The sequence below is a fragment of the Medicago sativa genome, chromosome 4, assembly GCF_051527215.1.
Source record: "Medicago sativa cultivar Bolivia chromosome 4, Bolivia_mono, whole genome shotgun sequence".
NCBI classification, from domain to species: Eukaryota; Viridiplantae; Streptophyta; class Magnoliopsida; order Fabales; family Fabaceae; genus Medicago; species Medicago sativa.
This window is the reverse complement of record NC_140752.1, coordinates 85,803,404-85,821,851: the sequence shown is the minus strand read 5'-3', so window position 1 is coordinate 85,821,851 and position 18,448 is coordinate 85,803,404. Positions and strand designations below refer to the sequence as shown.

The 18,448-nt window shown below is 38.2% G+C and overlaps 1 protein-coding gene and 1 pseudogene across 1 annotated transcript; one reads left to right on the top strand and one right to left on the bottom strand.

Moving 5' to 3' along the window:
- The first annotated feature begins 784 nt into the window (after nucleotides 1-784).
- LOC146933083 (auxin response factor 6-like) lies at nucleotides 785-7,992 on the top strand. The gene is made up of 14 exons (XM_085704821.1): nucleotides 785-1,743; nucleotides 2,040-2,152; nucleotides 2,717-2,812; nucleotides 2,952-3,008; nucleotides 3,096-3,251; nucleotides 3,337-3,421; nucleotides 3,565-3,655; nucleotides 3,991-4,155; nucleotides 4,336-4,458; nucleotides 4,960-5,035; nucleotides 5,205-5,352; nucleotides 5,767-6,983; nucleotides 7,122-7,312; nucleotides 7,473-7,992. Exons 1-14 carry the CDS (start codon nucleotides 1,701-1,703, stop codon nucleotides 7,669-7,671), a joined length of 2,760 nt encoding a protein of 919 aa, XP_085560947.1. The 5' UTR covers nucleotides 785-1,700; the 3' UTR covers nucleotides 7,672-7,992.
- A 7,526-nt stretch (nucleotides 7,993-15,518) lies between these two features.
- On the bottom strand, nucleotides 15,519-17,418 carry LOC146933082 (uncharacterized; annotated as a pseudogene).
- Between the last annotated feature and the right edge of the window lie 1,030 nt (nucleotides 17,419-18,448).

The following is an 18,448-nucleotide window of genomic DNA, read 5'->3' as shown; positions in this document are numbered from 1 at the left end:
AATTCTTAAAAAAAATTGGAATTTTTGAACAAAACATAAATTAAATATGAATTTTTAACCTTAAAATATATAAAAATTCATATTAAATTTATGTTTTGTTAAAAAATTCTGAATTTTTTTTGGAGTGATTCTTATAATATTTTGAATTTTTCTGAAAAAATTTATTAAATAATATGGTTTCTACATGTGAGTTTACGTTAAAAGAGGGACCAAAAGTGAAGATTGAATATTTTATAGGGACTAAAAGTTGAAGGAAAATTTTAGAGGGACTAAAACGAAAAGTTGACATATTTATAGGGACCAAAAACATATTTAACCCAATTTTTTATTTATAGATTTCTTAACCATTATCCTGAGGACAACTCGTTAGCAATATCCATATTTTAAATGTTTATCATTTGCTACCATTTTGCAAATCAAGGAGCTTTATTATTATTATTATTACTACCTCCGTTCCGGTATAATTGACCTACTTTGGTTTTTCACACAGATTAAGAAAAGTGTATAAATAAAGGGGAAAGTGGAATATATTGTATTGGGAATGATAAAAGTAATATTATTTAGTGTTATATTATATTGGGAATGATGAAAGTTGTATTGAAAATTGAAATGAGTCAGTTATTTTGGAATACTTTTTTTTAGGAAATGGATCAGTTATTACGGGACGGAGGGAGTATGAATTATGAAGTAAAAACGAAAACAATGATAAAAAGCAAAAAGCGAAATTGTAAAACGGTGAATGTCAATGAAATGAATGAAAGGAAGTGAAGCCTTCTCTCTCTCTACATGATAGTAAGAAAAAGAAAAGAAATCATCCGATCTGACACACACAGGCACACACGCTCTCTTCCCTTCCTTTTCCTTTCTCCTTCCCATTACTATAAACACCCCCCCGAAAACAATGGCGGTTGGAAATTGCCTTCACTACCTCAACGTAGCATAATAACAACACAGAGAAAGAAATAAACGAGTCAAGCAATAGTAGTCGCAAAAAGACCAAAGTCATCGCCGTCACCAAAAAAATACTAATTACCCTTTACTGAACAAAAACCCGACCCGCTTCTTCTCACTTTTTATTTCATTTCATTTTTATAAAGAAGTTTTCAAGCACACTGTTTTCTTGTCCCCTCCCTTCAAAAACATCTTTGGTCGTTTTCTGTTACTAGTTACTACAACAACATCAACAACGTTAACTTCCCTTTCTTCCTCTGTAGTCTTTCTACTTCTACTTCACCTCCATTCTACTCTTTTTTCTTGAGATCTAGTGTTCTTTGGGATTCGTTACTCTTTTACCTGAGATCTGTTCAGTTTTTGAGGTTATTTATTGCTAAATTTGGTGGTTAAGCAAAATTAACCGGTTACTGGAACGGGTTAAACTTATACTTGTTATAGAAGCTAAAAACGTTGTATCATGGTTCAAGATTGGAACTTGAATGAAGGGTAGAAGAAAAACGGTTGTGTTCTATAGTTTGACTGATTTTGGTTGAACATGTATTGTAGTCGATTCTTGAAGTAATTTCAGTTTCTGGGTTTTTGAGTTTTGGTGGGGTGAAGATAAGAAGAATGAAATTGTGGGGTAGGAAAGAAGGGACCAAAAGGATTTGTTTTTGGTTTGGGGTTCATCTTGTTGGAATTTGTGTATTTGAAAATCATTGATTTTGGGTTTGGTTTTTAAACATTTAAGGTTTGAAATTGCTGAAATGAAGCTTTCTTCAGCTGGGTTCAGTCCTCCACCTCAAGAAGGTAGTTGAATTTCTGTTTGCAATTGCTTACTCTTCTTCCATTTCACTTTCTCAATCCTTTTTGGTAACAATTTTTTTTCATTTTGGGGATTAGAATGTTCTATTCATCTTTTAGATTTAGATGATTGCTGAGGATATTAATTTGTATGTCTAATAATATGGTGGTGTTACTTTGTTGTTTTAAGATCTTGATCTTGCTAAGAACTTGCCAAAGTTCCTTTATCATTTGTGGGTTTAAGGTGGGAGTTATGAAGTTTCTGTTTCATATTGATGACATTAGGATGCATTTTTTTGTAGGAGAAAAGCGGGTTCTAGATTCAGAACTTTGGCATGCTTGTGCTGGTCCTCTTGTTTGTTTGCCAGCTGATGGAAGCCGTGTGGTTTACTTTCCACAAGGTCACAGTGAACAGGTGAGTCAGACATGGTGTGAGATTCTCTAGATTGTTCCTCGAGAAAAATCACTGTTGAAGCTCTCTCAATACTTGTTTTTCAAACCATGGTGTGTTAAAAAATAATAATAATTGGTTCCTTTTTCATGTCTTCGATTTGTGTCTTTGTGATGCAATGGGCTGCTAATTTGTATGTTCTGATTGACACTGAGTTTGGCAGAATTACGGTGCGCCTGATTTTAGCAAAAGCTACACTTTGAAGTTACCAGAAAATTACGATGCCACCTGATTTTGTCAAATTGGCCGTGATTCCAAACATACAAGCGACGGGTTGTAATAAGAAAACTGACTTTATGCTTCCACTAAAATGACCCGTGTTTAAACTAATGCTTAACATACTCCTAAGCACAAACACTAACTGTTGCAGGTTAATGAATTGACTTTCCCTATTCTCTACCTCCCTCCCTGAAATCAGCACATGGATCGGCTTTTTATGTGTTTGATTTGTGTCTGTGAAAACTTATATGTTCTTTTTCTGCATAAACTATGTGCATAAATGATCTAAATCTGCAATTTTCTGCTCAGGTTGCTGTATCTACCAACAGGGAAGTTGATACTTATATCCCAAATCCAAGCTTGCCTCCCCAACTTATTTGTCAACTTCATAATCTGACTATGCATGTAAGGCTTGTTTATTCATTTATTTAATCTTTTACAGTGATAAGACTTTTTTTTTTTTGTTTCCTTGTTTCATACTCTCACATATTCTTGTTCCAGCACTCTTTTTCCTTAACAATTTGTTCATTTCTTTCCGATTCAGGCAGATACGGAGACAGATGAAGTGTATGCACAGATGACGTTGCAACCTTTAAATCCTGTATGATTCCATTTCTTAACTGAAACCAGATATTTGGACTATGGCTACATTCAACTTTTTAACTTTTGGCTATTACAATGTTTTCAGGAAGAGCAAAAGGAGGCATATCTTCCTGCAGAGTTGGGAACTGCAAATAAACAGCCAACAAACTACTTTTGCAAAATTTTGACAGCCAGTGATACAAGCACTCACGGAGGTTTCTCTGTTCCTCGCCGGGCAGCTGAAAAAGTCTTTCCTCCATTGGTAACATTTGTCACTGTTGTGCTGTAAATAGTAGTCAACATGTTCATAAAATCTTTTAACTTGACTTCATAATTATGACCTACAGGACTTTACACAACAGCCTCCTGCTCAAGAGTTGATTGCAAGGGATTTGCATGGTAATGACTGGAAATTCAAACATATCTTCCGTGGTAAGTTATAAATCTGAGATTCAACAGCCTCTTATTTTTTATTTTTTTACTTCAATTAGAAGCTTTTCATGTTTATTACTTGGTGGTGAAAATAAGTTCACATTCCATTTATAAGGTTTAAATTTGGCGTCTTTTTTCTCCAGGCCAGCCGAAGAGGCATTTGCTTACAACAGGGTGGAGTGTCTTTGTGAGTGCTAAAAGACTTGTTGCTGGTGATTCAGTGCTGTTTATATGGTAAGTAGTTTTTTTTAGCATGTATGTCTGAAATTTAACCTTTGGCAGTTAAGTGGTTGGTTGACTTGTTTCAGCTCTGAAACAGATCATGTAATTTGTAAATCATTTTGCCATTCAGAAGAATATAGGATAAGTCTTATTATGACATTTTATGTGTATGTTTATGTTCATATGTTGATCCAATGTTCCATCAATGGGTTGCAAATTGCAACTGTAGTGTGGTTGCATTTGTTTTTCTTAGTTTTTCTAATCTAGGCTTTATGATTTTTTGTGAAGCATAGTTAATTGTGATATTATATAATTGGTGTGATTTATGGTGCTTTTTTCTTTGGCAGGAATGAAAAAAATCAGTTGCTTCTAGGTATTCGGCGTGCTAGTCGACCACAACATATGATGCCTTCATCAGTGTTGTCAAGTGATAGCATGCACTTGGGGCTGCTTGCTGCTGCAGCTCATGCAGCTGCAACAAACAGTCGTTTCACCATTTTCTATAACCCACGGTATACCTATATATTTCTATTAGTTCCAAGTTAGAATATGGCTACTTTTTTTTTTTGGTAGTGGCCGGGGTTGGAACCCCACACCTTACATATTTTATGCACTGTCCCAACCAACTGAGCTAAGCTCACGAGGACAGAATATGGCTACTTAAACTGACATTTTTTTCCCTTACATTTCAGTGCTAGCCCATCAGAATTTGTCATTCCCCTAGCGAAGTATGTTAAGGCTGTATATCATACTCGAGTTTCAGTTGGTATGCGCTTCAGGATGCTTTTTGAAACAGAGGAATCTAGTGTTCGGCGGTAGGTTTCTTATAATTGTTGAAAATGATAGTGGAAATGTTTTTTTTTCTTATGTTTGAAATGTTGGTTAATGGAGCTAATATGCAATATCATTTATTAAAATCAACATGATTTACTTTTCCAAGTTATCATAAGTCATAGCCTAATTTAATAGAAAAATTCTTGTGCTTGTCACAAGTATAGACTACACTACGTTACTCAAATTCAATTCAGGATATGGAATTACGGACACATATGTACTCATTTATCTAGACGTGTCATAAACGGATTGCTTGCACGCTAGTTTACCTTTTGACTCAAGTTTAGTCGTTGTAATGATGTTCAATAATTTGTTCTAGTGAGATAAAGTAAGAATATGGATATTAATATATACATATTCTACCCTCAAATGCCCAGGCGTGCATTCTATAAAGATATGATTAAATTCATCATTGAGTGGATAGATATTGTCAGTCACACGTTGGGGATGTTTGTTTGTGATATTAATACATTCTCATGCAGATACATGGGAACAATAACTGGCATCAGTGACCTGGATTCTGTCCGGTGGCCAAATTCACATTGGCGCTCAGTGAAGGTATGTATTGGATCCTTTATAATATATTTCATTGATGTTATATAAACATTAAATTGAATGCTGTTTGTATCTCCAAACAAAACATCAATAATATCTTGCTTCGGAAAAAAATATGTCTTATTCAGAATTGAATAAACATTTTTAATTGTGGATTTGACTTGAGTTGTAGGTTGGCTGGGATGAGTCTACAGCAGGTGAGAGGCAACCTAGAGTATCTCTGTGGGAAATTGAGCCATTAACAACCTTTCCAATGTATCCATCTCCGTTCCCCCTTAGGCTTAAAAGACCATGGCCTCCAGGACTGCCTTCATTCCATGGTATGTATATTGCCACATTTAAGCCAAAAAATATTCAAGAACTTTTCTTACTATTTAGGCTCTGTTTGGATAAACTTAATTACATGCTTATAGCATAATGTATAAGCTATTTCTTTAACTAAAGATAAAATGAAGTCAAACTGTTATCGTAGAAGCTATAAGCTGTTTTCATACGCTATCCCGGAGCGGAGAGCTTATGGAAATAAGCTGAAAACAACTCATGGACATGTCATAAACTATTTCTTCAAACCCTCCCAAACAGTCTTACAAGTGCATGTGCCAGTAGATAAGCTCAAATATGTAAATCCTAGCAGACCATAATCAATTAATCTAGCTTTAACTTTCAAAATGCTGACATTTATTCCTTTTACTAATCTACTTATTCTCACTGATCCTCCCAATTAATGCTCGCAGGCTTGAAGGATGATGATTTTGGCATGAATTCTCCCCTGTTGTGGCTTCGAGACGCAGATAGAGGGCTTCAGACTCTTAATTTTCAAGGGATGGGTGTTAATCCTTGGATGCAGGCAAGGCTCGATCCGTCCATGATGAATTTGCAGCCAGATATGTACCAAGCTATGGCAGCTGCTGCACTTCAGGATATGAGGACTTTAGATCCTTCTAAACAGCATCCTGCTTCCTTGCTTCAATTTCAGCAGCCACAGACTTTCCCCAATGGTAATGCTGCTTTAATGCAGAATCAGATGTTGCAGCAATCTCAACCTCATCAGGCTTTTCCAAAGAATCAAGAAAGTCAGCATCCATCTCAATCTCAGGCTCAAACACAACAATTCCAGCAGCTTCTTCAGCATCAGCACTCATTCACTAATCAAAATTATCATCAGCAGCAGCAACAACAGCAGCAGCAACATCAGCAGCAACAACAGCAGCAACATCAGCAGCAGCAGCAGCAACAACAGCTGCAACAACAACAATCACAACAGCAACAACAAGTTGTAGATCATCAACAGATGTCAAATGCCGTCTCCACAATGTCTCAGTTTGTTTCCGCACCTCCATCTCAATCAACCCAGCCCATGCAAGCCATTTCTTCAATTGGCCATCAACAAAACTTTTCGGACTCAAATGGGAACCCAGTTTCTCCTTTGCACAATATGTTAGGTTCATTTTCCAATGACGAAACATCTCACCTTCTCAACTTTCCTAGACCAAACTCTTGGGTTCCTGTTCAATCTTCAACTGCACGGCCTTCCAAGCGTGTTGCAGTGGACCCTCTCCTCTCTTCGGGAGCATCTCATTATGTTCTGCCTCAAGTGGAGCAACTAGGGCAGTCACAGACTACCATGTCTCAAAACGCCATTACCTTGCCCCCATTTCCTGGTAGGGAGTGTGCTATAGAAGGGAACACCGATCCACAAAACCATCTTTTGTTTGGTTTTAACATAGAGCCCTCATCACATCTAGTTTACAATGAGATGTCTAACCTTAAGAGGGTCAATAGCAACTGTGACTCATCAACTGCACCTTTTCAATCTTCCACCTACTTGAATACAACAGGTGCTGATTCTTCACTGAATCCTGGATTGACACACGGCGTCGGTGAGTCGGGCTTCATGCAAACTCCAGAAAATGGAGGTCAAGGAAACCCACAAAACAAAACCTTTGTGAAGGTGAGCTTTTTATGCTGGGACTAATATCTTTCGAACCAACATCTTGATTTTCACTCTTTTGCCACGTTGCATGTCACAAAAGTTTACTTATTGTAAGTACTGCATTTTTACATGATAATTTAATCTCTCTATTCGCAGGTTTACAAGTCAGGGTCCTTCGGAAGATCGTTGGATATCACCAAATTCTCCAACTACCCCGAGCTACGCAGCGAGCTTGCTCGTATGTTTGGGCTTGAAGGTGAGTTGGAGGACCCTGTAAGATCAGGCTGGCAGCTTGTATTTGTTGATCAAGAGAATGATGTTCTTCTCCTCGGTGATGGTCCATGGCCGTAAGTACTCCACATTCCTTGCCTTGTTCTTTCTTTAATTTTTTAATAATGAAAGAGATAAATTGGAGAATCTATTTTCAATCGAATGGTAGTTTTATTAACCACTGAATTACATAAACGTCGTTGTTAACTTGTTGTCGCGTGATATTTTGGATGACAGGGAATTTGTAAATAGTGTATGGTGCATCAAGATACTTTCCCCTCAGGAAGTGCAGCAAATGGGGACCAATGGTCTAGAGCTTCTGAACTCAGCTCCAACCCAGAGGCTCTCTAATGGTATCTGTGATGACTACACTGGCCGTGAGGACTCAAGAAATTTAAGCACCGGGCTAACAACTGTGGGGTCTTTAGACTACTGAATGTTGTGACAACAAATACTGTGAATTTCTTCTCTTGTATTATTATTACTCTTCTCAAACCCTCTGAAAAGGGTGGGAAGTGGTTCCTAGTTGTAGTTTATAGCTTACTCAGATATAAGCCTTTTCGTTTTCCAGTTTTTATTGCCTAAAACAATTATTGAGCTAAACAATTAGCTATATGGCATCTTCTCATTGTAGTTTGTACAATATATTGGTAACCTTTTGGAACTCTTATGTTTGAAGTTACCTCTATTTCTACCTTTCAATGGCTAAATCATTGGGGGCATGTATTACATTACAAGAACTCATGTTGGATTTTTACTTCCATTTTTGTAGAACTCAACTTAAGTTCTTAACTTAATTTAAGTTGATCTCGTGATTGAACTCAATAGTTTGTTTTATTGTGGAGAAATTATTTTTTTTACTCTGTAAGAACTGTTCTATAAGAATAATCCCAAAATTTAAAAATGATGTTCTTACGTGTAAGGATATGTAAGAACCACCATTAAGGATAGTGGAACAGTATAATAGATCATGGTGTTGAATGTTGATGTTGGATTTGTTGACCTCTGATGATTGCTGTGGTAATTGGTTTGGTAAAACCTTTCATGCATGAAGATGAAAGTGGTTGATAAGTGATAAAAGATGACACTGAAGATGATGCTGTGTTTCTTGACCTTTCTGATAGTTAAACTTTTTGAGAAGGTTGATGTGACATTTAGAACATGAAGAGGACACCAAAACCATGTGATGTGTCTCTCTGATCATACGAGGGAGAAGAAAAGAGAGTACTTTTGTGCTTCAATTAATGTGAAAGTGGCCTATGCTTTGTATTATTCTTGGTTTTGGCCCATTCACACTTTCACTTTGGTTTGTGATTGCGCTTTGCTTTGCTCCAGGAATGGCAAAGCTAAAGCTGTACGTTTGTCCATTCCTTACCGTACTAAGCATTTTTGGAATCTAAAAAGCATGATGCCACCCCTATCTAAGGTGTCCTTTATATTTATGACCACTATCGGTTTCTTGATGAAGGTCGATTTCAAGCTTTAAACATGTTTTGTATTTGGTTTTAATTACAAAACTACAAATTTTCATGAAAATTTATAGAATAAACATTCAGTTTGTCCCCTAATGCGCAAGATAGTTTCACTAAAATCCCTTAATGTGTCAACGAAGATGCAAAAACATCATTGAATGTATCTTTTATTAGTAATTTCTTAGATCAAAGTTGCTTCCACAAGACACAATTAAAGATCAAACTTACTTGCGAAAAACATACTTGAATATTTATCTAATTAACAAAAGGTGGATATTTTGTAATTTTGATAAATTTCGAGACTATAACGACAACACAGAACATTCTAGGCTCAAAAGTGACTCTTTAACTCCTAATTTATGAGTGGAGGCCTAATTGTGTATCTCTAAGTACATATGCATATTGTGGGGTTGTTACTTGTTACCACAGTTTTGAGCTTTATTAAGGGTATGGAATGGTGACAAAGCACTATCCACCAACACCAATAAAACAAGGTAGGGTTGGCATTCAACAATTCCTAGCTCACCCTTATTTTTGAAGATGCATTTTATCTTAATCTCACTTTCACTTTCTTATGTATCTGGTATATTTTTTTTTTCTGTCATCCACAACTTGACCAAAAAAGTTGTAGCAAACTGACAACCTTGTTTAATACGTGCATAAACCGTGTGTCGATTGTTGTTTTTACCGTAAAAATTGGTGCTCCATCTTCACTTCTTTGTCATGAACAGTTTAGGTTAGGCATGTGCCTCTATAATGCAGATATGCATAACTTTCTTCATCTCAATTAGGAAAGATTTATGGTACATGCAATCACTTTCCCGTTGATTAATTAGATGTTTCTACTCCTCATTGGATTGTGCTTGGCTGGATTTGGATTTTTTTGTACAAGAAAAGGACATAGCTAAAAAAAAATAAACTAAGCGATTAAACGAACATTCCGAGACATGCAAGCGCTAGAAATGTCATTAAAAATGAGATATTGAAGCTCTCCCGGAGCAATCTCAATAACATGTAAATCAAAGAAATTAATCTGCCGATCTGTTTCCTTCACGCTATGTATGACTGATTTGGACTTTATTTTATATTTGGAATTACTACATTACAAATAATTCTTAAAAATTATTAGGTTCATGCATTAAAATTTATTGGTTATTTAAAAAATTCATCAATTTATGTAGATACAATTAGTTGCAAAAATAGAACTATACGTAGTAAGAAACATATATGGTCCTTAATCTCTGTCGTATAATCAATCATATTTTACCTGTAGAGATTTTTAGTGTATAATAAATTGCATTGTTTATTTCTATTAGGAAGTTTGTTCTAAATCTGCATGGTGATTAGTGGTTTCAAATTCTGCTGGTGATGTAAAGGAATTAGCTAGCAATAAAAAAACCACTTCGGTAGCATTTTCATTATGGGACTATGTTATGACAGAAAGATAGAGAAGGGAAAATGGTACTGTTTTTGATTAATTGAATTCAAAAGTACACTACACTCCTGGGTATAACCATGGAGGAACAACACTGAAATGATAAAGGTGGAAAGAAATGAAGAAGCTTCTCAGAGAGAAGTACCTAAAGAGGGTCCAGGAAGAGAGGAGAGATATCAAATATTCCACACCTCATTACTTAGCCACTAGTACCTCTTATAGCCCTCAAGCCTAGTACTCACAATTTTCCTTCTGTTGCTACGTCTCACGCCCACATTTCTCGGATCCATAACAGAATTACTAGCCTCTGCCTTATCTTGTGATACTGACTCATTCTCTTTTGCTGACTCATTATCCTGTGGGTCCGTATCAATGATTGGATCCCTTGCAATACTTCCCCCATTAAAAGTACCCTTGTCCTCAAGGGTGAAGTTTGGATGAGCTAACTTGAACTCTTCTTGATCTTCCCAAGTAGCATCAGCCGTGTCCAGACCCTCCCAACGAATCAGCACTTGAGGAATTGGAGTATTGCCTCTCATGATGATGCGTGAATCAAGCAGTGCACCGGGTTGAAGAATTGGACCTAACTCAGATGTAGTTAATGGTAAAGGCATATATGGAGGAACATGCGGTCCATGGAATAACTTCAATTGCGAGACATGGAAGACGGGGTGAATTTTGGCTGTAGTTGGCAGTCCCAAACGGTAAGCAACAGCTCCGACCTTAGCCACTACCAGAAAAGGACCAAAATGCCTCATGCCTAATTTTTGATTTTTACGTAAGGCTACAGAGGATTGTCTATAAGGTTGTAATTTGACAAGCACCTGATCATTCACATTAAACTCTACATGACGACGTTTCTTGTCAGCTTGAAACTTCATAGCTTGCTGAGCTTTGTGCAGATTAACCTGTAATTGAGACAAGAGATCCTCGCGTTCAGCCAACTGAGTTTGCAGGTCTGGATGGTCATCTGCTGTACCTTTTGTACGCACCAATTGAGGAGGATCACGACCGTAAAGAGCCTTAAAAGGGGTCATTGCTGCACTGGTGTGATACGAAGTATTGTACCAGAATTCTGCCCATGACAGAGCTTTAGACCACTTGACAGGATTGTCAAATGTCAGACAGCGCAAATACATTTCAACACATTTGTTAAGAACTTCAGATTGGCCATCGGACTGTGGGTGATATGCTGAAGTCATAGCAAGAGTAGTACCATGAAGTTTAAAGAGATGGCGCCAGAATGTACTCGTGAAGACCTTGTCACGATCAGATACAATAGAAGAGGGCATTCCATGGAGTTTCACTACGTTTTGCATAAAGATCTCAGCAACCTTCTTGCTATCAAAATCTGACTTGAGTGGGAAGAAATGAGCGTATTTTGTCAATCGATCAATCACCACTAAGATCACTGTGAACCCATTGGATGGTGGAAGGCCCGTGATAAAGTCCATCACAATATCAGCCCAAACTAATGTGGGAATTGGCAATGGTGTCAGCAGACCCGCTAGAGCAGTCGTCGTTGTTTTAGCTTGTTGACATATCACACAATGCTTAATAAAAGCAACGATATGGTGGCGCATGTGGGGCCAGTAGAACTGTGAAGCAATGCGAGCCATGGTCCTGGTTATGCCTGAATGTCCCCCAATAGGAGATGAATGAAATTCCAACAAAATTTTCTGAATTAGTGTGCTTTTGTCTGGAATTACTAAGCGATGTTGCCAAAACAGAAGGTTGTCCTTGACAGTGTAGTTCGGATCAGTACAAGAGTTATTTAAGCATTGTTGCATAATCTCCTTAAGGTGAATATCTTACTGAATCTCCAAGCGCAATTCATCAAGGAATGAATAATGGGGTTCTGACCAGGCCATCAGACATACTCGAGAAAGTGCATCAGCAGCTTGATTTTCCTTGCCTGGCTTGTACTCTATTGTGAAATCAAAGCCAATAAATTTGTGTAACCAGGCCTGTTGCTCAGGTGTTTGCAGAGTTTGTTCCAATAAAGCTTTGAGGCTCTTCTGATCGGTGCGGATGATGAACTTGTGTCCCAACAAATAATGTCGAAACTTAGCCAATGCTTCCGTGATAGCCCGAAATTCACGCACATAAGCAGACTGTTTTTGTGCAGTAGGCCCAAGCTTCTTGGAAAAGAACGCAATGGGATGACCTTCCTGACTTAGAACCGCCCCAATACCAGTGTTAGAAGCATCTGTTTCGAGGATGAAAGGCTTGGAGAAATCCGGCAGAGCCAAAACTGGTGCAGTAGAGACTACCAATTTCAAATTATTGAAGGCAGTAGCTGCTGTATCATCCCAATGAAAACCCTCCTTCTTCAACAAATTCGACAAAGGAGCTGCAATATGAGAGTAAGACTTAATAAAGCGTCTATAGTAACCTGTAAGACCCAGAAAGCCCCGCAGTTGTTTCACATTCATTGGAAGTGGCCAATCAGCTATCGCACGGACTTTCTCCCGGTCCATAGAGACACCCATTCCTGAAACTGTTTGACCCAAGTAATCTACTTCTAACATTCCAAAGGAGCATTTGGACAGTTTCACATACAACACTTGTTGCTTCAAAGTCAGTAGCACCCGCTCTAAATGTTCCAAATGTGCTAACCAATCAGGGCTATAAACGAGTATGTCGTCAAAAAAAACCAAGACAAACTTGCGAAGTGCAAACTGGAAAACTTCATTCATCAAAGATTGAAAGGATGCCGGTGCATTGGACAACCCAAAAGGCATTACCAGCCACTCATAATGACCTTGATGGGTGCGGAAAGCCGTCTTGTGCCTATCTTTTGGACTCATCAATATCTGGTGGTACCCGGAACAGAGATCGAGTTTGGAAAAATACCGTGCTCCATACAATTCATCTAATAATTCGTCCACTGTAGGGAGTGGAAAGCTATCCTTTACCATAACCATGTTAAGTGCTCTGTAATCGGTATAAATGTTTGTTTGGACAACGGTGGCGAAAGGTGAACTTGTCGTCGCAATAATAACATAAACCCTTGTCGCGACGGAGTTGCATCTCCGCCGGACTGATACTCTTGACAGAACGGTTGGGCATCGGAGAGCGATTTGTCGGTGTAGGTAGGAGAGGGGGGAGAGTGTGGCGTTGGGTCGAGTGTGATGTGGAACCTTGGGAACTTGTGGATCGGGGCGGGTATTGGATGTTGGGTGTTGGGGCTTTTGAATTGTGGGATTGGGCTAGGTTTTTGGTCGGCTGAAATTTTTCCTCAAACAAACGGGCGATAGAAACAGCCTGGCCCAAAGTGGATGGGTGTTGGGAGATCACCTCCCTCTGCAATTCTCTTTGTAAGCCACTGATGAAACAATCCAATAGTGCATCTGGATCCAAACCCGTGACCCGGTTTGCCAAATTAGTAAATTGAAGATAGAATTCGCTAACAGTACCTGTTTGAGTCAACTTGAAAAGAGCTGTTCTCGGCCGATCGAACTCTGAAGGTCCGTATTCCCTTTCCAGAGCATGCGTGAACTCCTGCCAAGAAGAGAAAGGTGTTTCCCGTTGGATCATCTGAAACCAAGGAACCACCGTGTGATCCAGGTGTACCGCTGTAATCGTCAACCTTTCTGGATCTGGAGTGCGATAGTAGTCGAAAAATTGATCAGCCTTGAAGATCCACGTCGGTGCCGTTGAAGCGAGGAAACTCCAACCGGACGTTGCGAGTGTGGAATGGTTGTTCCCGATGAAGATTAAAACCATGGGTGGCGGACGACTGAGACAGATTTGTCAAGAGAGTCTCCATTCGTTGCAAGGTTAGTTTCGTCTCTGAGATCGAGGAACTGTGGGACGTGACCGTGTCAGTGAGCTGTCGAAGTTGATGGTTTGTTTGAATGGAGACGGTTTTAGAGAGTTGGGCAAGTTGAGATTCAATGGTATCGAAGCGGTTTCCGTCGGCCATGGTTGCAATGAAAGCACCAAATTGTTATGACAGAAAGATAGAGAAGGGAAAATGGTACTGTTTTTGATTAATTGAATTCAAAAGTACACTACACTCCTGGGTATAACCATGGAGGAACAACACTGAAATGATAAAGGTGGAAAGAAATGAAGAAGCTTCTCAGAGAGAAGTACCCAAAGAGGGTCCAGAAAGAGAGGAGAGATATCAAATATTCCACACCTCATTACTTAGCCACTAGTACCTCTTATAGCCCTCAAGCCTAGCACTCACAATTTTCCTTCTGTTGCTACGTCTCACGCCCACATTTCTCGGATCCATAACAGAATTACTAGCCTCTGCCTTATCATGTGATGCTGACTCATTCTCTTTTGCTGACTCATTATCCTGTGGGTCCGTATCAATGATTGGATCCCTTGCAGACTAACACACTACCACCCCTAAAGGTAGTGGTTGTGGACGAAATTGCTACTCTAGATTGCACATATAGCAATTATCGTGATGTAAATACTACCTAACATGAGATATCTTTGAGTTTCTAAGAAATTGTTTGGTAATGTCAAGAAGATATCTTATAATTCATTGAACTAGTTTATAAGTTTGTTTGATAACTCCCCGTTTTTTTTTTACCAACCTATTTAGCATCTGTGTTTTTGATTGAGTGGTGGGTACTGGGTAATCGTAATTATGAATTTAGAGCAATCTATCACTGTGATTTTTCATTGGTATCACTTGTGGTGAATTTAAAGCAATCTATTTCCAATCACACTTAGCAATTGATATCACTTGATGACTACCCAAATTTATGGGCAGTCATTCTATATGTTTTTCATTGGCAATTACATGTATATTTGGAAGAGTGAATACCCAAATTCGTCCCTGAATTTGCACGAATCGGCCAAAAACGTCCCCCAATTATTCGAAATGCACTCTTTGTCCCTGAATTTAACAAATGTCAATCAAATTTGTCCCTACGTCCATTTGGGGCGTTAACGGTGATGACGTGGCTGTTAACCTGGGTTGCCATGTCAGATGCCACGTAAGCAGGGACTAAATTGATGTATAATGACAAAAAAATTCAAGGACGAAATTGATTGATTTCAGAAAATATTTTCTAATACAGTCCCTATTAATTTTGACTTGCTATCAAACTGATCCCTGAATTATTTCAAAAAAAGGTCAAATAAGTCCTTGAATTATATAAACATATTTCCAAGTTGATCCTTGATGCATATATTTGCAGCAAACGAATTAAAAATGACAAAACACACAACTTCATCCATAAAAATATCATTATATAGGCAAAAGCAACCCAACTATGGGGCATAAACAAGTCATAAGTCATAGAGGATTTTCTTAAATATTACATAGCCAAAAAGAACCCAGTTAGAGGGCATAATGTAAACAAAGCAAAATATTTCAAAAAGCACAATCTAAGCATGCATCAAGCTTCACTTCTTTGGAAAGCCGGGGGTCAGGATAAACTCCATGAACTTAGATTGACTTGAACCGGATGGACCATAATTTGGATATGGCACTCGAATAACGCCAGGAGCAGTTGGATGTGATGGTGCAGGACCCCTCACTGGTGTTTGCTTAGGCCTCTCATTTGAAATAACTGGATCTCTAATGCCATACCTCCTTGCAGGAACACCCTGCAACAACAGTTTCAATCATATCAGTCCCTATTTAATACAAAATTCAATCAAATTAGTCCCTGAATTGCTACACTTACTAGAAAATCGATCCTTAGAATCTAACATTCATACCTGTCTAAGCACTGCTTCATTTCCAGCTACAACATGTCCATGATTTTCTGCAACACCTCCATGTCCATCATTTCCAGCTACTACATGTCCAGGATTTTCTGCAACACCTCCATCATTTCCAGCATTATCTGCAACACCTCCATCATTTCCAGCATTATCTGCATTCCCTCCAACATTTTCTTCTTGTGGCTCAGTATCAATCCAGTCTTTTGGTCTCCTAGCAACACCTTGCTTATTACATCATCTTAAGTTATGACCAATCAATCCACACCTTCCACATTGAGTGTCATTGTAAGTCCTCTTCATTTGACTCCCACCAACAGGTTCCTCATTGCCATCTTTTCTCCTGTTCTTCTTTGGTCTTCCTGCAGCCCTTCTCACCTTTGGTGGCACAGATTTTTCATAAGGAGTTGGTTCCCAATATATTTGAGAATTCACTGGTTGGATAAAGTAGTTATAAGTTGCCCTATATGATCTAAAGGTCAACCAAGCATGACAATGTTCTTCTGGCTTTAAGCCTCTCAGAGCAATTGCTGAACATGCATGCATACATGGCATTCCTGTGATTACAATCAACAATACAGCCAAAATTTCAACATTTACAACATTTACAACATTCTAAGTATATCAAATATAAACCAACAAAATAAGTCTAAAAATGCAACATTTACCTGTTAACTGCCAAAATCTGCAAGTGCAAGTTTGCTTAAACAGATCAACATCCACCTTCACTTTGTAGCTATTTTCTATCTGATACCTTTGCATTGGAGTATCACCACTCCACAATGGTGTCCAATTGTGACTAGCATTCTTCTCTTTCTCTAGCCTGCTTTGCTGCCAAGGACACAGTGGTCCAGCTCTCCCATCAAGTTTCATCTTGTTTTGACTCATGTTTCTCATTACATAACACCTAACTTCCTCAGCAAAAGTGAGTATTGGTTTCCCTCTATAGTTCAAGATCTTTGCTTTGAAAACCTCACAAGCATTGTTCACTATGTTATCTGCCTTGCAATTTTCACTAAAAAATGCTTTAGTCCATGCTTCCTTTGGCCATTTATTAAGATACTTTCATGCCTTCTCATTAAGCCTCTTCACCCTCTCCATAATGCGGTTGAATTGAGTGGGAGTTGTTGCCCTTGCACACTCCCATACCACTCCTCTCAATTCCTTATCCTTCCATTGTTTTGTGAAGTTCCTCCAGAGATGCATCACACAATATCTATGTGGCACCCCTGGCATCACTTCCTGCATGGCTGGAATCAAACCCTGCCAATGTTCATAGTTACAAACAAAATTCCCTAAATTATATCACTATCCACCAAAATAGTCCCTAAATTATATTACTTACTATCAAACCAGTCCTTAAATTATATTACTTACTATCAAACCAATCCCTGAGATTATATTACTTATAATCAAAACAGTCCCTGAGATTACTCTAAACCTATAACATTTCCAGCTATCTTATGCATGCAAAACAACTATTACTATACATCAGTATGTATGCAAAACAGCTATTACTATACATCAGTATGCATGCAAATAATAAGACTAAGATGGTTATTCATACCTTTTGCATGTCTGAGATGAAGTTCCATCCATTTTGCTCATAATTTCCCAGATCGTTATGTAGTAATTCCAAAAACCATTTCCAGTTATCTTTATTCTCCACATCCACAATGGCATAAGCAATGACAAAAATCTGATTATTTCCATCTTGTCCCACAGCAGACAAGAGTTGCCCTCCATAATACCCCTTAAGAAAGCATCCATCTAACCCAATCAATGGTCTACACCCTGCCTTAAACCCTAGTTTACATGCCTCCAGACAAACATAGAATCTTTTGAATTGAGGTGGGGACTCTGGCATGGCATTGGTGTAGTATTCATCATCACAGTTGATCTGGGGTTACTTCTCATCAGTTCATTTGCATAATCCCACAAAAGACCATATTGCTCCCTTTCACTGCCTTCAACCAAATCCCTTGCTTCCTTTGTTGCCCTAAAAATTAAGTTGTCATCCAGAATCACCTTATAATCCTTCTTGAACAAATCAAATATTTCACCATGCTTTATTTCAGGATCAAACTATAAGACTTTCTCAAGCATCTTAACCACCCATTTCCTATTAGCTTGTTTATTCTTGAAATCTGTAGGGCAATCATGTTTACTCACAAATGTTTTGATCTGAAAACATTTCCTCTTTTCATTCCTTGCACAATATATTACCCAATCACATGTCTCATGCTTGCAAATAGCCATTGCCCTTGTTTTATCATTCTTCACCCAGTCAATTCCCTTTCCCTTGTGAATGGTATAATCCTTGACAACATCCTTAAACTTTTTTAGGGTAGTAAACTCCATTCCAAGTTCCAAACTTACCTGACCAAATTCAGCATTTTCATTAAATTGAGGATAAACAATGTTCCTATTTCCTTCATTCTCATCATCAGTGCTTATTGGACTCCTTAACTCTTCAGAAACATAACTGTCATTATCACTACATATTTCATTAGGCTCTGACATTTGAATGTTCGCATGGCTAGCATTACCTTCCTCATAGAAAGAGTCTCTGTGCCCAGTCACATAATCTGCCTCTTCAAAATCACTAT